This window comes from Gorilla gorilla, chromosome 23 (assembly GCF_029281585.2).
Source record: "Gorilla gorilla gorilla isolate KB3781 chromosome 23, NHGRI_mGorGor1-v2.1_pri, whole genome shotgun sequence".
Taxonomy (NCBI): Eukaryota; Metazoa; Chordata; class Mammalia; order Primates; family Hominidae; genus Gorilla; species Gorilla gorilla.
The window spans coordinates 17,131,376-17,158,926 of NC_086018.1; the positions used below are offsets into that span (position 1 = coordinate 17,131,376).

The following is a 27,551-nucleotide window of genomic DNA, read 5'->3' on the forward strand; positions in this document are numbered from 1 at the left end:
CTACAAAAAATTTAAAAATTAGCTGAGCATGGTGGTGGACACTTGTGGTCCTAGCTACTGGGGAGGCTGAGGTGGGAGGATTGCCTGAGCCTGGGAGTTTGAGGCTACAGTGAGTGATGATTGAGCCACTGCACTCCAGCCTGGGTGACCGAGTAAGATCCTGTCTCAAAAAAAAAAAAAAAAAAGAAAGAAAAGAAAAGAAAAACAACAACCAAAAGCCATTGTCTCAAGAAAATATTTGCAGGGGGCATATCTGACACTGAACTGGTACCCATATTTTTTATTATTGATTTGCAGAAGTTCTTTATATATTCAAAGTTATAAAATAGGCAGAATTAATCTGTGATTATAGAACACAGGTCAGTAGTGGCCTGGACTGGGGTGGGGGTGGGAGGGTGGGAATTGACTGGGAAGGGACACAGAACACTTTCCAAGGGTAATGAAAATAGGATCTTGATTGGGGTTTTGGTTACATGGGTTTATATATTTGTCAAAATTCATTGAATTGAGAACTTAAGATCTGTGTATTTCTCTGCATGTAAATTTCACTTCAATAAAATAATTTAAAATAAATGAAAAGGGAAATGGGTATCCAATCTGCAGCAAGTAGGTTAAAATAACAATGATAGCTATTTCAGTTCCTTTGCCTTTCCATATAAATTTTAGAATAGTCTTATGACTATTTGAATATCCACTAAAAAACCTGGCTTATATTTTTATATTTTGATGTATAGGAATGTATTTGGGCATAACTGACATCTTTACAATACTGAGTCTTCTAATCCATGAATATGGTATATCTCTTCCTTTATTTAGATATTCTTTGGTTTCTTTCATCCACATTTTGTTGCTTTCAGCATAAAAATCCTACCCATGTTTTGTTAGACTTACGCCTGAGCACTTTACTTTTTGAGAGATTATAAATGATACTGCTTTTTTCTTTTTCTTTTTCTTTTTTTTTTTTTTTTTGAGATGGAGTCTCTATCTGTCACCCAGGCTGGAGTGCAGTGGTGTGATCTCGGCTCACTCCATCTCCTGGGTTCATGCCATTCTCCTGCCTCAGCCTCCCAAGCATCTGGGACTACAGGTGCCCACCACCATGCCTGGCTAATTTTTTTAATATTTTTAGTAGAGACGGTATTTCACCATGTTAGCCAGGATGGTCTTGATCTCCTGACCTCATGATCCGCCCACCTTGGCCTCCGAAAGTGCTGGGATTACAGGCATGAGCCACTGCACCCAGCCCAATGATACTACATTTTTAAAGAAATACAATTGATTTTTAAAATTTTTTTTATTTTTATTTTTTTGTAGAGAAAAGATCTCGTTATGTTGACCAAGCTGGTCTCAATGTCCCGGCCTCAAATGACCCTCCTGCCTGAGCCTCCCAAAGGTCTGGGATTACAGGCATGAGGCATCCAGCCACGGTTGGTTTTTGTATGTCAATCTTATATTCTTCAACTTGCTCAAGTGAGAAGAAACAATCTGCCTGATCTCAAGGCCTATTCCATAATTACGGTATTTAAAACTATATGGGATTAGCAGAAGGGCGGACACATAGATCAGTGAAACAGTAGAGAACTCAGAAATAGATCCACATAAACATGCCCTAGTGATGTTTTAAAAATAAATTGTATTGTGTATATTTGAGGTTTACAACATGATAGTTTTTTTTTGGTTTGGGGTTTTTGGGGGTTTTTTTGAAACAGGGTCTCACTCTGTTGTCCAGGCTGGAGTGCAGTGGTGCAATCACAGCTCACTATAGCCTCGACCTTCCAGGCTCAAGTGATCCTCTCCCTCAACCTCCCAGATAGTTGGGGCTACAGGTGTGCACCACCACGCCCAGCTAATTTTTCACATATATATATATATATATATATATATATATATATATTTTTTTTTTTAGAGATGGGATTTCACCATGTCACCCAGGCTGGTCTTGAACTTCTGGGCTCAAGCAATTCTCCCACCTCAGCCTCCTAAAGTGCTGGGAGAACGGGCGTGTCCCTAGTGATTTTTGACAGAAGTTCAAAAGCAACTCAATGAAGAAAGGATACAACAAATGGTGGTGAAGCAACTGGACATATATAGATGTGTTAGGCCATTCTTGTATTGCTATAAAGGAATATCTGAGACTGGGCAATATACAAAGGAATGAGGTTTAATTGGCTCACAGTTCTGCAGGCTTCACAGAAAGCATGGTGGTGGCATCTGTTCGGCTTCTTGGGAGGCCTCAGGAAGCTTTCAACCATGGCTGACGGTGAAGGGGCAGCAGGCATTTCACGTGGCAGAGCAGGAGCAAGAGCTAGGGGAGGTGCCAACACTTCTAAATGAGTAGATCTCATGGGAACTCACTCGCAATCACAAGAACACCACCAAGGGGATGGTGCTAAACCAATCATGAGAAATCCACCCCCATGATCCAACCATCACCTCCAACACTGGGGATTACATTTCAACATGAGATTTTGTGGGGACACAGAGCCAAACCATATCAATAGGCAAACAAAAACAAAACCAGAAACCTCAATCTCACATCTTATTAAAAAATCGACTCAAAATAGAATGACAGGCCGGGCACAGTGGCTCATGCCTGTAATCCCAGCACTTTGGAAGGCCGAGGTGGGCCAATCACCTGAGGTCAGGAGTTCGAGACCAGCCTGGGCAACATGGCGAAACCCCGTCTCTACTAAAAATACAAAAAGTAGCTGAGAGTGGTGGTGGGTGCCTGGCTGAGGCAGGAGAATCTCTGGAACCCAGGAGGCAGAAGTTGCAGTGAGCCGAGGTCGTGCCACCGCACTCCAGGCTGGGAGACAGAGCAAGACTCAAGAAAGAAAGAAAGAAAGAAAGAGAGAGAGAGAGGAAGGAAGGAAGGAAGGAAGGAAGGAAGGAAGGAAGGAAGGAAGGAAGGAGGGGAAAAGAAGGAAAGAAGGAAAGAAGGAAGGAAGGAGAAAAGAAAAGAAAAGAGATGCCATCTCAAAAAAAAAGGAATAATAAACTGAAGTTTAGAATGTAAAACTATAAAACTTTCAGGGAAAAAAATACAGGAGAATAATCTCTAGGATCTAGAGCTAGGGAATGAGTTATTAGACTTGACTCCAAAAGCAGGAGCCATAAAAAGAAAAATTGATAAATTGGACTCCATTAAAATTAAAACTTTTGCTCTGTGAAAATTTCTCTGTTAAAAGTGGTTCTGTTACAAGAATGAAAAATCAAGCTACAGACTAGGAGAAAACAGTTGCAAAAGATATATCCAAGAAAGGGCTAGTACTAGAATATATAAAGAACTCAGGCTGGGCGCAGTGGCGCATGCCTGTAATCCCACCAATTTGGGAGGCCAAGGCAGGCAGATTACTTGAGGCCAGGAGTTCGAGACCAGCATGGCCAACACGGCAAAACCCATCTCTACTAAAAACACAAAAGAAAAAAAAATTAGCCAGGCGTGGTGGCACCCATCTGTAGTTCCAGCTACTCAGGTGGCTGAAGCACAAGAATCACTTGAACCCAAGAGGTGGAAGTTGCAGTGAGTCGAGATCATGCCACTGCACTCCAGCCTGGGCGTCAGAGCAAGACTCCGTCTCAACAAAAACAACAACAAAAAAAACCCTCTCAAACTCAACAATAATAAAAATCCAATTAGAACATGGACATGAGACATGAATAGACATTTCACCAAAGAGGATACACAGATAACAAATAAGCACATGAAAAAATACATCATTAATCATTAAGGAAATGCAAATTAAAACCACAGTGATATCACTATACATCTATTAGAGTGGCAGAAAAAGGCTGGACACAGTGGCTCATGCCTGTAATCCCAACAACTCGGGAGGCCGAGGCAGAAGGATCGCTTGAGTCCAGGAAGTGGAGCTTTGGTGAGCTGCGATTTCACCACTGCACTCTAGCCTGGGTGACAGAGTGAGACCCTGTCTAAAATATATATATATAATTTTTTTAATTTAAAAAAAATGGCCAAAAAAGGTGATACTGTTAAATGCTGGTAAGAATTTGGGGAAACTAGATCACTCATATACTGCTAGTGGGAATGTAAAATGGTACAGCTACTCTAAAAAACAGTTTGGCAGTTTCTTTTTTTTTGAGTCAGAGTCTCGCTCTGTCACCCAGGCTGGAGTACAATGGCGCCATCTCGGCTCACTGCAACCTCTGCCTCCCGGGTTCAAGCAATTCTCCTGCCTCAGCCTCCCAAGTAGCTGGGACTACAGGTGCATGCCAGCACACCTGGCTAATTTTTGTATTTTTAGTACAGAACTACTTAGCAATAAAAGAGAAAGCTATCAACACACAGTAACCTGGATTAATCTCCAGAGAATTATGCCAAGTGAAAAAAGCCAATTCTAAAACTTCCCACACTGCATGATTCCGTCAATGTGACATTCAAAAAATGCCAAAATCATGGAAGCGGTGATTGAGAGACTCAGGAGGGGAGGAGAGTGGAAACCGGGCATGGCTGTCAAAGGGTGATGGGAATGTTCTGTGCCTCACCTTGATCAACGACAACATCTAGCTTGTAGTATTATGATATTATAATACAGTGTTTCAAGATGGCATCATTGGGGAAAACTGGGTGAAGGGCACCTGGACTCTCTTTGCATTGTTTCTTACACTGTATCTCAAAATAACAGGTTTCATTTTAAAAATATACAAACCCTGGTGACTAATTTAATCGACATATCCTACTGGAGATACTTTCTGGGGAGCCGTGAGGAGCCTACCACACCCCTCCTTGTGGCTCCATTAGCCTCTTCTCACTTAGACCAGGGATGATGGTGAGGAGGTGCCAAGGAACGTGGTGGGTGCAGCTCTTACTCCAAAGTCAGCGAGGAGCAAGGAGGAGGTGTTTGCGCTGTCACTTCAGTAGTGACCAGATTGCAGACAGGGAGGCAGGTAAGACTAGGACTTGAATTGTGTGTGGTCGAGACGAGGAGTTGAAGAGTTAAATCCTCATCCTCTGGAACGGTAAGTCAACACACAGTGCTAAAAATATTTGCCATAGAAATGTCTCCCACTGTGAAAGTGTTCATACGCCTCTGTTTTGTTTTGTTTTGAGACAGGGTCTCTCTTTGCCACCCAGACTGGAGTTCAGCATGCTCCTGGTTCACTGCAGCCCCTATCTCCTCCTGGGCTAAGCAGTCCCCTGACCTCAGCCTCCCAAGCAGCTGGGATTACAGGCACACACCACAGTGCTGGGCTAATTATTTGTATTTTTTATAGAGACAGGGTATCGCCGTGTTGCCTAGGCTATCTCAAACTCCTGAGCTCAAGTGATCTGCCTGCCTCGGCCTCCCGAAGTGCTGGGATTACAGGCGTGAGCCACCAGCGCCTGGCTTCCCTCTGTATTTTAATAGTCTTCAGCATGATGTTGGCCATGTAATAAATATCTAGACACCAATGTCTCTCTATATAAAGATATGGATAGACTGATAATATCATAGATAAAACATGATATTTTATGATTAATTATTATTATTGTTATTTTTTGAGACAGAGTCTTGCTCTGTCCCCCAGGCTGGAGTGCAATGGCGCAATCTCGCCTCACTGCAACCTCCACCTCCTGGGTTCAGGGGATTCTCCTGCCTCAGCCTCCCCAGTGGCTGGGATTACAGGTGTGCGCCACGACGCCTAGCTAATTTTTGTATTTTTAGTAGAGATGGGGTTTCACCATGTTGGCCAGGCTGATCTCAAACTCCTGACCTCAAGTGATCCACCTGCCTCGGCCTCCAAAAGTGTTGGGATTATAGGTGTGAGCCACCGCGCCCGACTGATTAATTTTTAAAAATCACAGTGGGTAGCTAGTATTTGTGGAGCCCCTTCTCTGAGGCCCCATGGTCCCATCTGTACCTCGCTGCACTGGGGAGCCACCTTCCACTGCTGTCCCACTGTACAGATGAGGAGCCCAAGCTCTGGTCCAGGTGTGAGCAAGTGACAAGGAGCCGAGGAGCCCTTCCCTTCACAGGTGCTTCCCTGCAGGTGGGGTGGCCAGATGTCCTTAGACCGGGTGGCTCTCCCTCAGGGACCGGGGTGGGGCAGGAGGGAGGAAGGAGTTGTTGAGCATTTGGCACAACCCATGCCTGCTCTGCTGCCAGCCGCGTGGAAGCTTGATTGCCATACAGCACAGACTGCTGCCTTTCTATGTTGCTGACTGTTTTTAAAGAGGGGTTTTGGGAGGGGTGGTATGAAATTGATTGTTTCTCTCTTTCCTCATTACTGTTCGCACCTGTTTTGGGTGTTTTGTTTTTCCTTGTGCTTCCTGTCCTCTGTGCACTAGGGAAGCCTCTCAAATGGCAACAGAAAGTGGTTGGTTTCTTTGAAGAGCATTTGAACTGAGTGAATTTTCAAAAAGCGTGGCATTGACAGAACAATGAAAGTCCCAGGATAAAGTCCAGGCCAGTTGCCATGACAGACGGCATCTGTTGTTGACAGAAACAAGGAGCCAGACTGAAACTCCAGCGGCCGGAGGGCTGCGCACCTGGGCAGGACAGTGCCGAGCACAGCTCCCAGTTTGGGTAGCCAGTGGGACTGGGTCTGGTACCAGCCTTGATTTCGGGCTGGAGCAAAGTCACCCGGTTGTGCCTCTGTTTTGTTTTCTGTGGAGCAGTGGGGGGCCCACCACACCCCTCCTCGTGGCTTCATTAGCCTCTTCTTGCCTGAACCAGGGATAATGGTGAGATGGTGCCAAGGAACATGGTGGATGCAGCTCTGCCTCCAGAGTCAGCCAGCAGCAAGAACGAGCCGTGCACCATCACTGCTGCAGTGACCGGCCTGCACCCCGCAGAGCTCTGATCGCCTCTCTGGGGGCTGCTGTAAGAAAACACCTGGGTGGTCTCCGACCCCAGCACTCGGGTGGCTCCTCTGAAAGAGATGCTGTTCCCGACTCCCAGCCTGTGGGTAGAGAAGGTGCCAACCCCACGAGAGTCTCCAGGCCCTGGGCCTGCTTGGACCTAATCTGCTTACAGTTCATGCAGGTTCTCTATCCAGGCCTTGCCCTCCTCCCAGCTGTTTCCTAGTCTCCTTCATCCTGCAGGAGCTGCTTTTGGTCTCACTGTACTTTGTTGAGTAGGAGGCATAGCAGCCTTGAGAGCTAGAAGGGTCCCCAGCCATCACCTGGGCCAAGTCCCGCCGTGGACAGGTGAGTGTCTACTGTTTTGTAGGGGCAGAGACTCACCCCAGGTCCCACGGGCCGCTAGCACTGGCGTGGGGCAGACCATTCACCTTTGCCGCTGCACAGGTCATATCCTCCCCTCTCAGCCAATGTGCTGGCCCAGCCTGGACTGGCCCAGCCCCTCTTCCCTGCTTCTGGGGTCCTGTTCACCCCACGAGCCCTCTCTCCAGCTCTCTTCGGATAAAGCCCCATGCCCAACGTGGTCCCAGGCACCGGCGTTTGGGGCAGTCCTGGGATCGCCGGCAGACCGAGCTCAAGGGGGTCATGCAGACCCCACCCAGGCCTGGCTCCCAGGGGCTCCCAGGAGGGAACTTCCTACGCATTGAAATGCAAATGCTGGAATTCCAAGAAGCACTTCAGATCCATACAAGTCCTGATTGTGTTTGATTCCTCCTCTGGATGGAAGGCTTCCCTCTCTGAAGTCAGACGACAAAGCAGAGGCCTGGGACTGGTGGTGTAACCCAGAGACCCTGCCTGCCTGGCACTGGTGGTACAGCCTGGGACCCTGCCTGCCTGGCACCGGTGGTGTAGCCAGGGACCCTGCCTGCTTGGCACTGGCAGTGTAACCCAGGGACCCTGTCTGCCTGGCACTGGTGGTGTAACCTGGGTACCCTGTCTGCCTGGCAATGGTGGTGTAGCCGGGGACCCTGCCTGTGTACCCTCTGTCCAAGTCTTGGGGTGCCCCTGTATTGTGGTTTGAATGTTTGTCTCCACAAACTCATATGGTGAAACCCTACCCTCCAGGTGATCGTACTAGAAGGTGGGGCCTTTGGGAGGTGATTAGGTCACGAGGGTGGAGCCGCATGAAAAGGATTGGTGCCCTTATAAAAGAAGACTGGAGGCCGGGCGCAGTGGCTCATGCCTGTAATCCCAACACTTTCGGAGGCTGAGGTGGGTGGATCATTTGAGGTCAGGAGTTCGAGACCAGCCTGGCCAACATGGTGAAACCCCATCTCTACTAAAAATACAAAAATTAGCCGGGCATGGTGGCAGGCACCTGTAGTCCCAGCTACTCGGGAGGCTGAGGCAGGAGAATCACTTGAACCCGGGAGGCACAGGTTACAATGAGCTGAGATCGTGCCACTGCACTCCAGCCTGGGAGACAAAGCAAGACTCTGTCTCAATCAATCAATCAATCAATCAATAAAAGAAGAAGCCTGGGGTCAGACACAGTGGCTCAAGCCTATAATCCCAGCACTTTGGGAGGCCCAGGTGGGAGGATCACTTGAGCCCAGGAGTTCAAGACCAGCATGGGCTACAAAGAGAGATCTCGTCTCTACAAAAAATATTTTAAAAATTAGCCGGATGTGGTGGTGTGTGTCTGTAGTCCCAGCTACTCCGGAAGTTGAGATGGGAAGATTCCTTGAGCCAGGGAGATTGAGGCTGTAGTGAGCTGTGACTGGGCCACTGCACTCCAGCCTGGGCAACAAAGTGAAACTCTGCCACTACAAAAATAAAAATAAATAATAACAACAATAATAAAAGAGGGTCCGAGAGATACCCTTCATCCCTTCCACCATGTGAAATTATAGAGAAAATATGATCATCTATGAAGTGGGCTCCACTCTCTCCAGACGCCAAATCTGCTGGTGCCTCGATCTTGGACTTCCAGCCTCCAGAGCCGTGAGAAATAAATGTTTATTGCTTAAGCCCTGCAGTCTAAGGAGTTGTGTCATAGCAGCCCAAACAGACTATGACACCCTGTATTCGTTTGCTGAGGTTGCTGCAACAAGGTCCCACCAACTGGGTTGCTTAAATGGGGCGGTAATGATGGAGGGCGTTCAGCCTGCACTCAGAAAGGTCTTTGCAGATGGCTGGGGGCCCTGGAGCCTGGAAGGAGGTGGATCTCAGGAATTTCACCCACACACACACACATCTCTGGCCAAATCAAGTTCTTTGCCCATTTTTGAATCAGATTGTCTTGTTGATGATGATAGTAGGCTCTCTTTGTGATTCTCAAAAATAACCTCGAGGATCAGGGCAGCCACGACAGTCCCCTGAGGCACAAGTGGGGCATGGGCCCCTGCCCCATGCTGCAGGATGACTGGGCCCTGGCATGGGACAGGGGCTTCTGAGGATGCAGGGGTCTGTAGTTGGACCCTTGGTTTGACCAGTGTCTGTCACAGTGTCTGTCTGGGAGTCACGGGCCCAGACCCTGGGCCAGAGGTCGGGCAAGGCTTTGCAGGCTGTTTTGGTAGCAAGGCCCAAACCTGGCCAATTGCATGCTGGCCCTGCACCAGAAGAAGGAGACCTGCCTAACGAGGCCCTCACCCAGGCTGAGCCCATGTGCATCAGCCCTGCCTCCCTCACCCCACCTGCCATGGCCAGCGCCTGCCCAGGGCCCCTCTGCTGGGCTCCAGGTACTCCCCCGAACTCTGAGCCAGCACTCGAGGCCCAGCCCCACTTTCCTGGCTATGCAGGCTTGTGGCGTGTTGATCCCCCAACGTGAAGCCCCAAGGAAAGAGGGTCCCTGCCACCACTCCGGGTGTATAGGGCCTTCTGATCTGTGCCGCTGTGAGATTTGCGGCTGGCAGCTGCAGTGCAGACCAGAGGTACGAGTCCTGCCCTCACCAGTGCCCTCCGCCTGCACCCCTTGCTGGTTGGGAAGTCCTAGAGGGAGGACTGGGTGGCACGCTGGCACTGTCCTGCCAAGAGGGCCACACGCAGCTGCTCACCAGGCGAGAGGGGGCAGGACTCACTCAGGACGGGCCTGCAGCTGAATGGCTGTGAAGATCCCTGGCTGCAGAACGAGCCCTTCGGCAAGAGCCCCGGGGAGGGGACAGAGTAACTCCTTTGCCCTGCAAGGCCCCGCTTGGGTCTCCCCAGGTTCAGCTCCCAGGTGCAGCTGATCATGCTTCCTTCTTTGGCTGAAACCTGCTCGGCCACCTCTGAGGGGATGCTGGTCAAAGCATGCAGGGTTGAGGGCTGAGCCTCGTACCTCCTGGCTGCTTTTCCAGTGAGGACAAGGGGCCCCTCCTTTCCTGCAAAAGCAGCCCCTGTCTTAGGGACTCTGTCTCCTGCTGCTCTCCCATCTCTAGGGGACCCTAAAAGGCTCCACCACTTTAAAGGCAGCCTTTGGAACAAGGAGGGGCAGGAATCCGCTTCAGTCCAGGACGTGACAGCCAGCTGGCCACTGGCCACGGAGGTCCAGCGACATGCTTTCCCCAGTCAAGTGGAAGGACTTTGGCCGCATCCTGGTACAGGGTGTGTCTGTCTCCACCAACCGGGAATCCCCTGCTCAGGGCTGATCATGGCTCCGGCCTACAATGGGTGCAACACATGCTTGATGGGAAATGGGGTCCAACCTGGGGCAAATGAGGAGCAGGGCAGAGCTGCCACCATGCCCTGCAAGTGGGAGCAGGAGCCCTCACGTAGGCCGGCCCCGCTCTGCCAATGGCCCTGGCCATGGCACCCGGGGATGGCAGCTCCTCACCCTCCTGACCCACACCATCCGCCCCCGCAGCAATGTGTGCTGTGCAGTCTGGGGCAGGCAGAGCTCTGGCTGTCCTCCATGGGAGAGGTGGCCTCCGTGGTGTTCAGTCCGGGGGGCTGGAGAGGACACAATGGCAGGGAATGAGCTGAGACTGGGGTCCTCGTCCTCACCCAGGTATGGCCATCACCTGAGGCCTCGAAACCAGGTGATGGGCCGCCGAGTTGAGGGCTCTGGCAACCACCTTCCCCGTGGGAGCTTGGGTGTGCAACGGGCAGTGCATTTGCACGCAGCACCAGGGTCCAGGGAACAGAGGTCCTGAAGACGGGACAGTAGGGTCCTGTTTATTCCAGAGTGATTTTCAGATCTCTCTTGCCTGACTGGGAGGTAGATGCAGTGGCGAGCTGGAGCCAGTCCCTGGAGCCCAGCGCTGAGCTCTTTGTGATGGAGGGGTGGGGTGAGCCGCAGGATCTAGGTCACCGTGCTCTGGCCCTGCTCTCTGCCTTTCGCAAGCGCTTGCTCCCGTGGGATGTTTGTCATGCTTCGATGCATGACATTGGTGCCATTTCACATCTCTTCATTCATCTGCTATTCTTCCATCTTCAGCTTCTTATAAAATCACAGAACTGCAGTGAGGACCTCTGCCTGCCAGGACAGCCTGGGGATGGTCCCGTGCAGCCCCCTCAGGCAGCATCCCTGTGGAGGGTTCCCCTCCGCCCCCTACCCTGGGGAGCTCTTCCCGGCTGAGTCACACTGCACGCCTGGTCCCTACCCTGGGCTGCTCTCTGTGTTATCTTGCAGGCGCCGTCCCAGACGCCTTCAGGGGACTCTGAAGGCCCATCAGATGTGGCTGCAGACCCACCTCCCTCAGACCCTCAGCTCTGGATCCAGGCTGGCTCCCTGCCGTGGAGCACAGGCGCCCTTTGTAGCACTCACTCCAGCTGCCCAGGGAATCGGCGACTTGGTGTGGACTGAGACTCAGCCCCCTTGAAGCCCTATTCTGTCCACCGCTGCAAGACATAGGCTGCTTTAAGCAGGGCCAGGCGGCACCCTCCAGGCAGAGACAGCTGCTGTGGGTTCTGTGCTCTTCTAATGGGCATGTCTTCCCATCGGTGATGAGGACTGATTTGTGTAGTGACCCCCTTACATTTTTCTGAGAAGGAGATCAAGGAAAACATTCTTCAGTAGAATCCTCACTGTGCACACACTTCCCCTTGTGCTCGGTGACAGCCACTGCCTTTGGGAGCAGGGAGGACGCCCCAGAACCTCCTGGTCTCTGCACACCCCCCTGAGCTGGGCTGAGCACACAAGCACCCCTCTGCAGCCAGTAGAGGTTTTGGGATTCAGAATATGCAGTCTGAAGCTCCCCAGAGCCTGGCTCTTTAGTCAGGCCCTCCTTGCCGGCCCTGTGAATCCACGCTTAGGAGCCTGTGCCCCCACCCAGCAGGAGCTGATGCTGCTGAGCTTCCCAGGTGCCAGACAGGGTCTGAGTGTGGGGGCCAGGGAGCCAGTCGGGAGTCAGCTGCCTGCCAGGCCGTGTCCTGCAGAAGAGAGGCCAGCATAGGGCCCGGTGGGCCCGGAGGGGCTGGAGACAGTGCTGCTGGGTCGGCAGAGCTAGAGAAGGGCAGCCCAGGCAGGGGGCACACTAGCGCCAAGGTGCAGGGGCATGAAGCTGCAGGTCACATGGCCTCCCTCGGAGCCCCCAGGTGCTGGGGGTGGGTTCAAATCTCACAGGGTTGGCGGGCGAGGGCTAAAGGAACAGCAGGGACAGGAGCATGAGAGCAGTAGAAAAATGCAGGGGTCAGGAGGGTCATCCGGGACCCATCAGGTTGCTGGTGAATTCAGGGGATAGAAGGGATGTGAGCTCAGGCCTCGAGAAGCTGCCTGATTGGGACAGCCCCTGGCTGGGCCACGACCAGGTCACAGCACTTTGCAGGAGTCAGGCCTGGGCTCCACGGTCGTGGGTTCTAGTCTCGGCTGTTTAGTCTCAAGGAGATCTCCACCGCGCCCTGACCTCCACTTCCTGCGTCTACTCAGGGTGAAAAAACACCCCATTCCCAGCACAGGTCAGGGTTGCCCGAGTTGATCATGCAGGTAGGGCTGTGGGGCTCTCAGGTGCCTGACACCCTGCATGCATCTTGGCCTCTTCCCTCATCCTCAGCCTCAGATGGACTGAGCCATCTGGAACCTGTCAGTGGTGGCCTCAGCCCTAACTGCAGATGACAGGCTCGGGAGTGTAGGGACATGTGTCACCTGGAGCAAACTGCTCCCCCTCTGAAGCCTGTCACTCACAAGACCTGCTCCCAAGGGCCAATGGCAGGTGCCTTATTCTTTCGTCGCCATCACCGTTGCCACCTCCCCACCAGCTCCATCCTTCTCCGGGTCCCAGCCCTGGGGCGCTCACTCCCCTGTGTGCTGAGGGAGGCCCAGCATGGTTCAAATGCAGCCTCTGGAGAATTTCTTCACTAAGAGGCTTTTTCTGAAAAGAGTCAAGCTATTTGTAGCCCAAGTTGGTTGAACAGATTTTTCTTGGTGTAGCTTATTTTTTTATTCATTAACTTCTTTTCCTTATGAATTAAAAAATAGCATTTTTTTTTCACACAGGAGTGCTTTATTTACTTCTTTTTGTACCACAGCCAGCGCTTCCTCTGCCTGCTGGGGAAAGTGGATGCACACACCCACTTTGGCAGGCAGTTTTCTTTCAAGCCATGGCATCTTGGAGAGGTAAGTGTGTGTGTTCAGACCACTGCCCCGTGGCTCCAGCCCCCCTGATATCAGCCACAGCCCCAAGGCTTGGGTGTTGTTTGTTTGTTTTTTCGTTTTTTTTTGAGACAAGGTCTCACTCTGTTGCCCAGGCTGGAGTGCAGTGGCACCATCACGGCTCACTGCATGCAGCCTCAAACTCCCAGGCTCAAGTGAGCCTCTGGCCTCAGCCTCCTGAGTAGCTGAGACTACAGACTCATGCCACCACAGCCAGTTTTTTTTTTTTTTAATTTTTAATTTTTATAGAAACGGGGTCTCACATTCTTGCCCAGACTGGTCTCAAACTCTTGGCCTCAAGTCATCCTCCCACCTTGGCCCCCAAAAGTGCTACGATAGGCGTGAGCCACCAGGCCTGCCTGGTTGGCTTTTTGGTGAACAGGAGCATAATAAGGGTTTCACTGGGCTGTCAGCCTCCATTGTGGTGGCCAGTATCTCAAAGCCTCACCTGGCAGAACTGGAGACGCGTCTGCTGACCGATGCCCTCATGACCCATTTTCCTGACTTCAGAAATTTCCCATGCAGACACTATGCCATCCAGCAGGCCTCCCAGCTAGACAGGGTGCAGCCTCGATGTGTCTGTGGAGAGACTCCGGCTGTCCCTGCACTCACAGTCATGGTGACCAAAGTCCCAGAGTAAGGGAGCAGATGCCGCCTCCCACTTCCAGCCCAGGCATTTTACATGAGGCGCTGACCCAGGACCACCCTTGACTTCACTCTTCCAAGGAGTGGCTCCCAGTCCATCAGCCTCCAGGCTGGCTGTCCCTTAAACACTGGTCTCCAATCTAACTGCATTTCTGTAAGTAATCTTTTGGGACAGACTTTAAAAAAAGATCATGTTTATGCCGTATTCCTCATCTTTCTTGTCTTCTATCTCCAGATTTGTTTTAAAACCTATTACTCCTGTATACATGTGCCTCCCACCCTTTGAGCTATGCCCTTGACCTGCTATGCACTTGTCTCAAGGCCAAGTTCAAACCCCCTAACCCAAGGCTGTCCAGAGCTGCCCTGCCACCTGAGCCATGGGGAGGGGCGCTGAGCTGGTGCCTTTCACAGGCTGCCTGCCTCCCCCTGGGCAGGGCTCCTGTCTCTCCTCCTTTGTCTCCACAAGCACAGGCTTGCATGGGTCAGCACGTGGTGAACAGCCAACCATCATTTTCCAATTCTTTCCAAAAAGTCCTGTCTATGCTCAGAAGTCCTGCCTGGCCCTTTGAGTGCCCCTACCCCCACACACACATTCTTTTTTTTTTTTTTTTTTTTTTTTTTTTTGAGACGGAGTCTGGCTCTTTGGCTCAGGCTGGAGTGGAGTGCAGTGGTGCGATCTCGGCTCACTGCAACCTCCGCCTCCTGAGTTCAAGTGATTCTCCTGCCTCAGTCTCCTGAATAGCTGGGACTACAGGCGTGTGCCACCATGCCCAGCTAATTTTTTGTATTTTTAGTAGACAGGGTTTCACCGTGTTAGCCAGGATGGTCTTGATCTCCTGACCTCGACACACATTTCTTTATCGAAATTCCAAATTCTCCAAAGCTCAGAAACATAAAGGTTTTTCAAAACTCACTGGCAAAGCTGGACCTGAACTGATGCGCCATCACTTACTGTCTTTATTTCTTCCAGTTCACCTGAATACATATGTTTTGCCCCGAAAATATAAATGGGTCTGATTATGAGGAGCAGCCCCAGGTTCCAAAGAGGTGCCACATAATGTATGATGTATACAAAAAAGCCTGAGTTCCAAACACATCTTGGATGAGAGGTTGGGACTGTGGGGGATCCCCACACTGGTTAGAGTTCTAGACCCAGAGCAGGGTTATGGTCAACGGCGCTCTGGCCACAGAATGCAGCAGAGCAAGGACTGTGGAACAAAGACGCAGCTTACATGAATTTTTCACTTACCGTGCTGGGTGCTGGTGATTCAGAGATGGAAAGGCCCTAGCGACACCCCCCTCCACCCAGGGAGCCCACGGGCCAGCAGAGGGACCAAGGGGCACAGGACGGGTGGGGAGCAGAGGCAGATTCCCTGGCTGTGGAATTACTGTCTATACGGGGTGCAGGAGACATCTCCATACAAGGGGGCCCTCACCTGGGGAGGTGGTGACCGCAAGCCTGACAGCCCCAAAGCCTTCAGAGGTGCCGCCTGGGGACACTTTGGGAAAGTCCAGGCGGAGGACACCTGGGAATGTGATAGTGACACAAATGACCGGAGAGACTTGCTCTCAGTCACTGAGTCTGGCTGACTCACTGAAGATTAGGGCCTGAACTTCCCCCTCTGTAAATGGGGTGCAGGCCCTGGCCCTGCCTTCACAGTGCCCCTCGGTCCCCTACAAGCCTTCTCCGCAGGGTGGGATCGGGTCTGCCTGGAGCATCCCCACAGCCTGTGGGTCAGCAGAGAAGCAGGCGCAGAGCTGGGGTGAGACGGTCAGGGCCGGTCCTGCCAGACACCTCAGATCACTCCTCTTCACAAATAATCCCATTTTACAGCCCAGGAAGAGAGAGGCCGGACCACTGCCCAAAAGCCTGTGGCCTACAGCCTGCCAGGTGCGTCTGCTCGCAGAGCAGGTCTGCGCAGCACCGAGCGGTCAGCAGGGGCAATGCTGGGCACTGGCCAGCTGCGCCAGGACCATCCCTGCTCAGGCCACCGCCTCCCGAGTCCACACGACCTCGGCGGGGTGGGGCGGAGCGTGCAGGGTCTGGCCCGGAAAGCCAGGGCAGGCTTTAGAGAAGGGCCACCGGACAGATGGTCCGAGGACCGGCATGGACCTGGGTCCCAGCGAGGGCGGGGGGAGCGTAAGGCTGGGCCTGGGCTGGGGCACCGGGGAGGTGGCGGGGAGGTGGCGGGGAGGAGGCCGGCAGGAACAGCCGTGCAGGGCAGGGGCGGCGCGCGTCTGGTCGGGTGACCCCGGGCGCGGCCAGGGCTGTGGGAGGCGAGGGCGTCGCCCCGAGGCCGCGGGCTCGGGTCCATGGTGGGGGGCCTGGGTCCCCGCCCCCCCGGGCCGCGCTGGGTCGCGCGTGGGCGCGGCGGGCGCCGATTGGCTGCCGGGCGCGCGGGCGGGGCGGGCGGCGGCGGCGGCGGCGCGGAGGGGCCGCTCACCCCGCAGCCCGGCCTCGGCCTCCGCCGCTTGTCGTCGCGCCCCGCCCGCGAGCCCGCCCCGCACGTCCCCCGCTGGCGGCCACCATGAGCACAGGCCTGCGGTACAAGAGCAAGCTGGCGACCCCAGGTGAGCCCGGCGCCCGCCCGCGTGCCCGCGCGCGCCTTTGTCCCCGCCGCCCGCGCGCCTCTCACCGTGTCTCTCCGTCTCTCCCCCGCCCGCCGGCCCGGACCCGCTCGGAACCGGACACGGACTCGACCCCAACCCCGACCCCGCAGAGGACAAGCAGGTACGTGCGCAGCGCCGCTCCCCCGCCGGGAGACCCGGCCGGCTGTCACCCATTGTGACACTAGCGCCGCGGGCGCCCAGGCGCGACCCCGCCCCCGCCGGCCCTCACCCAGCCCTGTCGCGATCACCGATTGTCAGCCGGGCAGTGCCGCCGCGCCTGGGGCTTCAGAGAGGAGAGGAGTGGGGGCCCTGGTCCCCTGACCCGCACAGCAGGGACCGTGCGCCCTTCCCCAGGATGGGGGCCTGGGCAGAGTGTCCCCCTCCCACAGGGCCAGCGCCAGCATCTCCTGCTGACCTGGCCTGTAGGCCATGAGCTGGGGGTCCTGGGTGAGGCCATGGTCGTGGCAGGCCACGCTGGGGGAGGGGAGCCAGGCTCCATCAGCCAGCACAGTCCCTGAACAGCCCTACAGCAGAGGGCCTGTGGTCACCCCCCACCTCCCCTGCACCTTCATGCCCCTTTCCCTCCCCACACACAAATTCGAGTGTTCGGGTCTGCAACAGGGACTCTTCCCCAGATTGGGAACCCCCAGGGTCTGGTCTGAGTCATTCTGGGTGCCCAGATGGGTCCTGGGACCCTGTGGGTACAAATAGGCTTGTGGCTTCTCAAAAGGGTTGGCCCCACCCTCCAGGAAAGCAAGACTGGACAGGAGGCTGGTCTAGGCACTTGGGTGAAACCCAGCCGAGCTCAGGGTTAAACAATGCTGTGAGGCCCCTGGAGTGGGGTGGGGGCTGACAACCAGGTGGGCTGGGGGGGCTGGGGAAAGCCTGCTGGTGTCCTCTCTGGCTTGAGCTCAGCCATCTTTGGAGGAAAAAAGAAGAGCCCAATTCTGGCACCAGGGTGGCACTGGCAGCCCCCATCAGGGATGGAGTTTCTCAGGAGCCATGGATGCTGAGTGGAACTCCAGAGTCCTGGCCCAGGGTGCAGCAGGCAGGGCCGGAGGGCTGGGCAGGGGGGCCAGGAGCTGGGGGAGTCACTGGCTGATCAGTGCCATTCTCCTGGAAGGGACACACCTCACCCAGAGGTGGATGAGGCTCTCTGGGAGGGGCCCCTTGGGGAGCCAGGCTGGGAGCTGCCTCCCCATCACAGCAGGTCAGACAAAGCCTGAGATGCAGGGACACGTGCGTCAGGCTACAGTTTGAGGGAAATGGAAGGAACTGAGGCTGGGAGAGCCAGGAGGCCAGGCCCCTGAGGCTTCTCCTGTGCCTGCAGGTGTCCCCAGCTTGACCCAAGGGCACTCTGAGACCCTGGGCTCCAGCCACTGCTGTTCGGTGCAGCCAGGTTCTCTTGCCCATTACTGCAGGGTGGGGACCCCCTCCTGCTGAGGTGCCCATCGTTTGAGGTCAACTGGGAGTCCACCTCACCCCATCCCAGGCCTCCCAGGCCTCCAAGCCCAGAGGAAGAAGGCACTGTGTGGCCAAGGAAGGGAGCCCCGGAGCAGGAGCCAGGCCAGGTGTCTGGGTGGCCAGTGGGTCTGGGGGAGCTGGAAGCACATGGCAGCTTCCCTGCTACCACCGTTGCTGAGCCTCAGCCTGTCCAAGCATTCTTTTTGCTCTTTGAAATGGGGCTGTAGAGGCATTGGGGGAGTTCCATCACTACGCTCTGTGCCCCCACCTCCTCACAGGCAGCACCGGTGATCTCTTGGCCCTGGCTGCTGCTCCCAGAGCTGACTCGGGTGATTCTAAGAATGGAAGTGCCTGAGAGGCTCAGGCATTGGGAGGAGATGGGCGCAGCTGTGTCATATGGCTCAGGAAGCCCTGGGAGTATCTTTTGTCACTTGGGGACCAGAGAAAGGGGGTGGCAGGTAGGGCCCCTTCCTTGAGGCTCCCCCAGGGAATCCACAGGCCCTGACTGGGCCCCAGTGGGTGGCAGGGCAGGTGGGTTGAACGCTGAGAGTGAGATTCTTGCCCTCCTGACCTGGGCCTCCCCAGAGGCTGTGCCTTACCAGTGGGGAAACTGAGGCAGGCAGTCTGAGAGCCACACACTCTGTTAGACACCTCCTAGCCTGAGGCCTAGGCCCAGGGCTGTCTGTCTTCCTGGAGATGCCCTGGGCCTGAGATGCCAGCCTGTCTGGGTGGGTGCTGGGCTTCGAGGTGTGGACCCTCAGTTGGAAACTGGGTGGGACTCAGCCTAGAGGCTTCCTGCAGGTCAGGGCCATGGAAGGCTGGGGCCAGTAAGGAGGCTTTCTGGCAGCAAGGACTGAGGGATGCACTGGTGGAGCTGGGGGGCCTGGAGCTGCCCCCTTTCCCTGGGATGAAAGGCTCTCCTGTTCCCAGCTGTGGGCCTGCCCCTCCTCCCCAGGTGCCAGTTGTCCAGACCCCACAACAGGACCAGGGCCTGGACAGGGAGTGGAGGAGGTCTCTCAGCCAGGAGAGCCTAAGAGAGGGCTGGTGGCGGGTGGGGTGGGGTTGGGGCCTCCAGCTTCTAATGTTCTAATGTGCAGGGGCTTGGCCTGACCAGTCCTACCGTGGAACCTTTCCAGGCCCCATGTCGTGCTCTGCTGGGCTTGCCTGTTGGGATTCTACTGGGGTCATGGAGGTGGGTGGCCCACAGAGCGGAGCTCGGGAGACCCCCGCAGTCCCTGGAGTAGCCACATGGGAGGGAGGCCCGGCTGGCAGGAGCTCCCAGTCCCTCCAATCCTGTGGGTCAGAGCTGGTGAGGATGCTCAGAGGGCAAGGGAATGTCCACAGAAGCACGTGGGAGATGGGTCCCATCCCACCCCCACCCCTGTCTCTGAGGGCAGGGCCACCTGAGGGCTGCAGGGCAGCGCATGGGTGGCCGGCGTTTATTCAGCAGGCTGGCGGGGGCTTCCAAGTTTTGCAGGGACCTCCAGTACTCTGGCAGCCTGCACCCTTCCCTTCCCTTCCCTTCTGTCCACCCTAAGCCTCCTAGGGGGCAGGCAGGCTGGACTTCAGAAAAGGTGGGCTCTGCCCTCCTCCGGTCCCCCGAATGTTTTGGGGCGCCGCACCGGGAAAGAGTCCACCAAACACACATGCACACACCCGCGCACACGCACATACCCAATGCATGCACACACGTACACACACACGCATACATGCATGTATACACGCGCACACACGCAGGCATTACACACACACACCCGCACGGACGGGCACACACAAACACGCGCGCACGCACGCACGCACGGGGGAGGTCAGCCCCAAGCAGGGCTGGGGAGGGGTGCAGGGCGCGGCGTGTCTGTGGGCACTTGGGGCGTCGAGACGCCGCCGGGAGGTTTTCGGGCAAGTCTGCGAGAAGACGGCGGGCCCTGAACTGGGCGGGTACCCGCGCTGTTGCGCGTGGGTCCCGGGAGCGGCCTCCGGCGCCCTCTGGCGGGCGGAAGCCGCGCAGCACCTCTTGGGGGCGGGACGCGCGGTGGCTACCGACTCCCGGCCCGCCCTGGCCCGCATGCAGGACCCGGTCGTCCCCTCCTGCTGTCCTGGAGCCCGGACTGAGGCCCGGGGGCGCGGCAGGGCTCCCGGTCCACGCGAGCCATGGCCCGTCCGCGCCTCGGCTCAGCCCTGCCCTCCGCAGCCGCTTTCTGGTGGCTCCGCCCGCGGCCCAATTTCCAGGCGACCGTTTCCCGGCGACGGCGGGCGGGGCCGTCTCTGCCGCCCCCCGCCGCGCGCTCCGCGGGCGCCTGCGACGCGCCGCCTCTGGCTCGGGTGCGGGAGCGGGGCCTGCCCGGACTGCGACGCCGCCACAGCTCGGGGCCAGTTCGCCCAGTCAGGGGGATGGCTCGGTCGGCCTCGGGGGTCGACGATCCCCCGGGTAGGCGACGTGCCCTGTCCAGGCCTCACTTCCCAAGTCCGCAAAACGGGGTGGAGAGCGCAGCCTAAGGCAGAGCCGCGCCAAGGTCCCTCGCTGTCGCCGGGCTCTGGCGGCCTGACCCGGCCTGGGGTCCGAGCGTGCCCGCGGGCCTGCGGGGGTCGCCGCGATGGACTCGCTGGCAGCGCCCCAGGACCGCCTGGTGGAGCAGCTGCTGTCGCCGCGGACCCAGGCCCAGAGGCGGCTCAAGGTGCGTGTGTGGAGAGGGCGGAACGTGGGTCTGTGACCCCGCGGGCTCCGGGACTCGGCATGGGGTCCCCGTCCCCGCGCGCCACGGCCCGCCAGCGCCTAGGCTCAGCCCTTCCCTCCGCAGCGGCCTCGCAGGTCCGCGGCCCCACGGTGGGGCGACGTGCCCTGTCCAGGCCTCACCTCCCGCGACTCCAAAACGCGGCGGAGAATGCGGCCGTGGGACCCCTCCAGGGGCCCCAAGGGTCTGCGGGGGCTGGGCGCCTGGGCGCGCGGGCGGGGGAGGCTCGGCGCCGCGGTCTATAAATAGGCGCTGCTCCGCCACCGCCACCGCCGCTGCCGCCGCCCCCGCGGCTGGATCCGGGCCAGGTGGGGCCTCCCGCCCCCTGGCACTCTCCGGAGGGGTGAGTGTCGAGGCCCCCAGCTTCTCCGGCTTATGGAGGGCCTTGAGTGTGTCCCAGGGGACCCAATCCTGCTGCCCTCTGCCCGAGGAGGGAGGACATCGCCTGTGCCTGCTGCGGCCTGACATCTCCCCACGGGATAAACACAATGTCGGTCCCTGCAGAGCCCTCCCTGGGATTGGGGCCAGGGGTGTCTTCTCCTGCCACCACCTCACCTGCCTTCTTATCTCCAGGCTTTTGCCCACGGGCCCTCCCCTTATTTTTGCCAACGAAATGCCCCACCCTGGGAACCGTACCCTCTGCTGTCTCCTCATACCGCATTTGGTAAGAGACAGGGTATTGGGCTTCTGGAGAAACCTTTGTGTCCCTAACCTGTTCCATCCTGTCCCCAGGACATTGACAAGCAGTACGTGGGCTTCGCCACACTGCCCAACCAGGTGCACCGCAAGTCGGTGAAGAAAGGCTTTGACTTCACACTCATGGTGGCTGGTGAGTGGGCCAGGCTCCTCGGGGGAGTGGCTGGGGTCCCTGGCCAGCCAAGCTCTGTCGTTGGAGGCCCAGACCTAACCCAGCTCCTTCTCTGTACCTGTGTGCAGGTGAGTCAGGCCTGGGGAAGTCCACACTGGTCCACAGCCTCTTCCTGACAGACTTGTACAAGGACCGGAAGCTGCTCAGTGCTGAGGGTGAGTGGCCCCCAGGAGGCCCTGGCACTGATCCCCAGTCCCCTTCCATGGGACCTCTCCAAGGACTCCCTTTCAGGTCCAGCTCCCACTGTTCTGTTCTCGTGGTGTGGGTCCCCTGGGGGTAGGGCCAAGGCACCAAGATGGATGAGGACGAGGGTCCTGGCTGCCAAGGGTGAGGGGCTGAGGGTTGGAGAGGCCCCTCCAGTGGCCCCTTCCCCGTAGAGCGCATCAGCCAGACGGTAGAGATTCTAAAACACACGGTGGACATTGAGGAGAAGGGAGTCAAGCTGAAGCTCACCATCGTGGACACGCCGGGATTCGGGGATGCTGTCAACAACACCGAGTGGTGAGTGAGGCCTGCTGAGAAAGGCCTTGCCTAGGTGGCCACAGCACTCCAGGCCTGGCCTCACCTCCCTCCTGCCCACAGCTGGAAGCCCATCACCGACTATGTGGACCAGCAGTTTGAGCAGTACTTCCGTGATGAGAGTGGCCTCAACCGAAAGAACATCCAAGACAACCGAGTGCACTGCTGCCTGTACTTCATCTCCCCCTTCGGGCATGGGTGTGTGGCTGTCCTGGGGCCAGGCTCGGGAGTGCACCCCCTACAATATGGCCCCCTGGCTGTGCCTATGCCCACCCTTGGCTGCTCTCGGCAGGCTGCGGCCAGTGGATGTGGGTTTCATGAAGGCATTGCATGAGAAGGTCAACATCGTGCCTCTCATCGCCAAAGCTGACTGTCTTGTCCCCAGTGAGATCCGGAAGCTGAAGGAGCGGGTGAGCCTGCCGTCGCACAGGGGCCTGGCCAGGGCCCTGGGGCTGAGAGTACCAGGGGGACTTGTCTGGCCTCAAATCTGATGGTCCTTGCCCCACCACAGATCCGGGAGGAGATAGACAAGTTTGGGATCCATGTATACCAGTTCCCTGAGTGTGACTCGGACGAGGATGAGGACTTCAAGCAGCAGGACCGGGAACTGAAGGTGAACATGCAGACTGGTGGGACAGGGAGGAATGGAGCTGGTGAGGGGCAGAACCAGAGGGCTTTGTCTCCTTCACATTGGGCCTGGTGGAGGAGGACCAGGTCAGCCCAGTTGGGGGCAAGAGTCATTTGTTCTAGGAGTAGAGGACCTGTACCCCCTTCATCCAGGGCTAGAAGGTAAAGGTCACCATGTCTTTGCCTGGCTGGGGTGGGTCATGTGGGCCCCATGTGGTGCTTGGCAGGTATGGAGCACTTGCCCAGATCCAGAGGTGCAGCAGTGGGCCAGGCCCCCAATCCCAACCCTCTTCCCATGGGTCACCAGAGGAAGGGGCTGCCCCAGTGGCACACCCTGGCTCCCAGATTTCTGAGCTCCAGGGTTGGTGGCTTTGGGTGCCCCAGCAGCTAGAGTGACGATGGAGACCATGCCAGGGGCAGGTGGCCACCAGGGCAGGGGCATCAGCATGGGGAGACATAGGCTCAGCCCTGGGGAGGGAAGGGGCAGCTGGAGGGGGTGGTTCTTGATGAGGGAGGAGATGAGGAGGGAGCATGCCTGGTTGGGCATAGCCTGGAAAGGCCCTGGAATGTGAGCCGCATGGGCTTTGGCTCCAGCCAGGGGCAGAGAGGCCAGAAAGGGGCAACGCCAGGATCTCTTTGAGGAGAGGTCGTTGGTGGTGATGCTGGAGAGGTGCCCCGGGAGTTACATGCCCGTTTCCCATCAGTAACCGTGCAATTACGCTCACCGGGTGTGAGCCCTTCTCCCTCCTTCCCCCAGGAGAGCGCGCCCTTCGCCGTTATAGGCAGCAACACGGTGGTGGAGGCCAAGGGGCAGCGGGTCCGGGGCCGACTGTACCCCTGGGGGATCGTGGAGGGTGAGTAGAGTCTTGGGGTACCAGGTCTGGTGGGGGAAGGCTGTCCTGGGCCGGCGCCAGCCCACTACCCACCCCCACCCCGCAGTGGAGAACCAGGCGCACTGCGACTTCGTGAAGCTGCGCAACATGCTCATCCGCACGCATATGCACGACCTCAAGGACGTAACGTGCGACGTGCACTACGAGAACTACCGCGCGCACTGCATCCAGCAGATGACCAGGTGCGCGCCCCAGCCGCGAGCCAGACCTCGCCCCTCCGGCCCCGCCCACGTCTCCATAACTGAGGGCCGGTCCTGTCAGCCCACCCAGACTTGAACTTTGCACCATTCCCTAAGCCCCCCCCCACCTCCCCTAGAGCCTGGTCTCCCTAGAACCGGTCCAGGGCTATGAGGGCTCCGGAGGGCAGGGCCTCAGCAGTGGCGGGGATGGGCCAGCCATCGCCAGCCCACGCTGAGCCTCCGGGTGGCGCCGCCCCGCCCATCCTCCCCCCCGCCCCGCGCAGCAAACTGACCCAGGACAGCCGCATGGAGAGCCCCATCCCGATCCTGCCGCTGCCCACCCCGGACGCCGAGACTGAGAAGCTTATCAGGATGAAGGATGAGGAAGTATGTGGGGCGGCGGGGGCGGCGGAGGCGGGCGTCAGGGATGCGCCCCCGCGGTGCTGCTCACCCGCCGGGTTGTCTCCGCCCGCAGCTGAGGCGCATGCAGGAGATGCTGCAGAGGATGAAGCAGCAGATGCAGGACCAGTGACGCTCGCCGCGGACACGCCGTCCGTCTCCGGGACGCCCTCCCACCCCTTTGGACCCCAGACCGGACTGTTCCCGACCCGGAGACGCGGGGCCACAGCCCCCAGCTGACCCTAATTTATTCTCAGCACCACCCCCTCCCAGGTCATTGTGTCTGCTTCCGAGGGGCCTGGACCGTAGCCCCCGCCCAGCTGGCCCTCTCTGACCTTGGGGGATCAGGAGCAAAGTTGGGCGGGACTTCAGAGATCCGCCTCCCTTGCCCTTCCCCCGCCCCCGGACGGTCACAGCACCCAAACCGCAGGCCCTGCTCTGGCAGGCAGGCAAAGCTAGGCAGAAGAGGATTCCCAGGATCCTGGGTCTGTTCCCTGCCCCAGTGCTGCAGAACGGACTTGGGAGCCCTCCTTTGCCTGCTCCCGCGGGTCACCCAGCGAGTGCTGAGACCCAATTTTCTGTCGAGGCAGGCCGAGTCTTCCCTTATCCCCAGACGCCTAGCGGGCAGGGTTGGGCTGAATCAAATGGGAGCCCTCCAGACAAGGAGGCCAGAGGCTGCAAGGAGCGGGGCCGTGACCGCTCACACCCCTTCTCCACAGCCCGGCCCGACCTGGAGGGCCCCCGGGGCACTGGGCGGTGAACCACCTCCTGGCAACTCTCGGTGCCGTCCCCTGCCCTCGCTCGAGGCCTCTTCTCCCCAGCACCGCTGTGGTGTGCCGGGATCCTGAGCCTCGGCCTCCCGATCTTCCCACCCGCATGATCCCTTCCCGCCATACGATGCTCCGTTTTGTTCCGTTGTGAATGCCGCGTCCTGTCCTGGTGACAGGAGAACAATGTTGGTGAACGTCGCAGCGGGTGTCCGAGTGCTCCGTGTGCCCCTGAGAGCGGGTGGGAGCGGAAGCCTGAGCGGCCTGCGGCCTCCGGCGATAGTGTGCTATCTGCCGCTGCAGCGCGCGTCCGCGCGGCCTCTGGGCTATTTCTGGCCGGGCCGCAGCACTGTGGTCGGTGCGGGCGTGGCAGGGGCGGGGCGGCCTTATCGCTCGGCTCTCCCGCCTACGCCTCCCGCTCCAGAGTAAGCCGGGCCGCCGTCTTCTCGCCATGGGCTCCGGTGAGTCTGGAGTCCGGTCGGGCCCCCGGCTGCTCCCTAGGCCGACCCGGGTTGAGAGGAGCTCTGGTCCTTTGGCTGCAGCCGGGAGAGACTTGGGTCAGACTTAGAGGGGACTTCCAGCCGGCGTGCGGGGTGGTCAGGGTGGAGAGGCTGGCGGGCTACCGGGACGCCGGGCATCAGGGGCTGGATGGAGCCGGGCCGGCGCTCTGGGTACTCAGAGACGTCGCCCAGGTGCCCGCCGACCGCTCGGCTCACTGCGGCGCTTCCCTTGCAGGGCCGCGCGGGGCGCTGAGCTTACTGCTCCTGCTGCTGGCCCCGCCGAGCCGCCCGGCCGCAGGTTGCCCGGCGCCCTGTAGCTGCGCGGGGACGCTCGTGGACTGCGGGCGCCGCGGGCTGACTTGGGCCTCGCTGCCGACCGCCTTCCCTGTCGACACAACCGAGCTGGTGCTGACCGGCAACAACCTGACGGCGCTGCCGCCGGGGCTGCTGGACGCGCTGCCCGCGCTGCGCACCGCACACCTGGGCGCCAACCCCTGGCGCTGCGACTGCCGCCTTGTGCCGCTGCGCGCGTGGCTGGCCGGCCGCCCCGAGCGTGCGCCCTACCGCGACCTGCGTTGCGTGGCGCCCCCAGCGCTGCGCGGCCGCCTGCTGCCCTATCTGGCCGAGGACGAGCTGCGCGCCGCTTGCGCTCCCGGCCCGCTCTGCTGGGGGGCGCTGGCGGCGCAGCTTGCGCTGCTGGGCCTTGGGCTGCTGCACGCGTTGCTGCTGGTGCTGCTGCTGTGTCGCCTGCGGAGGCTGCGGGCCCGGGCCCGCGCTCGCGCTGCAGCCCGGCTGTCGCTGACCGACCCGCTGGTGGCCGAGCGAGCCGGAACCGACGAGTCCTGAGGAGAGAACCGGTGCGTCCTGAGGAGAGAACCGGCGCTGGGCAACGCGGGCCTGCAAACTCGACAGGAACCTGCCCGAGGGGCCCTCGCGCCAACCTGGACCGGTCTCCGCCTCCTCCGCTGCCCAATCTCTCAGACCCACCCCACCTGCAGGCCCAGACCACGTGGGACAGAACTCCTGCCCACCCTACCCCGAGGGAGGCGAACCCGCACTTCCAGGCTTGGGAAGACCATGGGGCACAATGCGGTCCAGACCCTGCTGCGTCTCCCTTCCAAACTCTGGTGCTGAATAAACCCTTCTGATCTGGCGTTCTCTGCACGACTGACCTGGAAATTCCCCTCGCCAAACTCAGGAAAAGGCCCCAGGAGGCGGTTCAAGGGGACACAAACACATCCTCACATGCCCACCCTAACCTCAGGGGCAGACAGGAGTCAGTGGGTGAACTCTCCCCTTCCAGACACACTCCCCAAAGGCCACATGGGAAGGCATGAGAGAGATGCTAAGTGATAACGTGGGGGCCAGTGAGGACGTTGTGGGGACACTGAGGACACTGTGGGGGCAGTGAGGATGCTGTGGGGACAGTGAGGACGCTGTGGGGATGCTGTGGGGACAGTAAGGACACTGGGGGGAGTGAGGACGCTGTGGACACTGAGGACGCTGTGGGGACAATGATGCTGTGGACAGTGAGAACGCTGTGGGGGCGGTGAGGACACTGGAGTGAGGACACTGTGGGGGCAGTGAGGACGCTGTGGACAGTGAGGTTGCTGTGGGGGCGGTGAGGGCACCGTAGGGGCGGTGAGGACGCTGTGGGGGCGGTGAGGGTGCTGTGGGGATGGTGAGGACGCTATTGGGGGCGGTGAGGACGCTGTGGGGACAGTGAGGACGCTGTGGGGACAATGAGGACGCTGTGGGGGCAGTGAGGACGCTGTGGACCGTGAGAACACTGTGGGGATGGCGAGGACTCTGTGGACGCGGTGAGGACTCTGTGGGGGCGGTGAGGACTCTGTGGACGCGGTGAGGACGCTGTGGGGGCGCTGAGGACGCTGTGGACAGTGAGGAGGCTGTGGAGACAATGGGGACGCTGTGGACAGTGAGGACGCTGTGGAGGCGGTGAGGGCGCTGTGGGGGCGGT

General features: G+C 58.0%; 2 protein-coding genes across 6 annotated transcripts; both read left to right on the plus strand.

The window, feature by feature from the left end:
- The first annotated feature begins 16,427 nt into the window (after positions 1-16,427).
- Positions 16,428-26,726, plus strand: SEPTIN5 (septin 5). Of its 5 annotated transcripts, XM_031005452.3 has the most exons (12): positions 16,428-16,589; positions 16,739-16,749; positions 21,554-21,650; positions 21,758-21,844; positions 22,067-22,190; positions 22,272-22,406; positions 22,501-22,618; positions 22,720-22,821; positions 23,593-23,689; positions 23,775-23,910; positions 24,192-24,294; positions 24,383-26,726. In XM_031005452.3, exons 1-12 carry the CDS (start codon positions 16,547-16,549, stop codon positions 24,437-24,439), a joined length of 1,110 nt encoding a protein of 369 aa, XP_030861312.1. In that variant the 5' UTR covers positions 16,428-16,546; the 3' UTR covers positions 24,440-26,726. The 5 variants fall into 5 exon arrangements, with proteins under 5 accessions (XP_030861312.1, XP_018874145.1, XP_018874144.2 ...); XM_019018599.4 differs by lacking the exons at positions 16,428-16,589; positions 16,739-16,749 and adding an exon at positions 19,166-20,517; XM_004063027.5 differs by lacking the exons at positions 16,428-16,589; positions 16,739-16,749 and adding an exon at positions 19,172-20,764.
- GP1BB (glycoprotein Ib platelet subunit beta) lies at positions 25,408-26,726 on the plus strand. The gene is made up of 2 exons (XM_019018601.4): positions 25,408-25,534; positions 25,809-26,726. The coding sequence occupies exons 1-2, from the start codon at positions 25,525-25,527 to the stop codon at positions 26,417-26,419; spliced, it is 621 nt and encodes a 206-aa protein (XP_018874146.2). The 5' UTR covers positions 25,408-25,524; the 3' UTR covers positions 26,420-26,726.
- Positions 26,727-27,551: the final 825 nt, after the last annotated feature.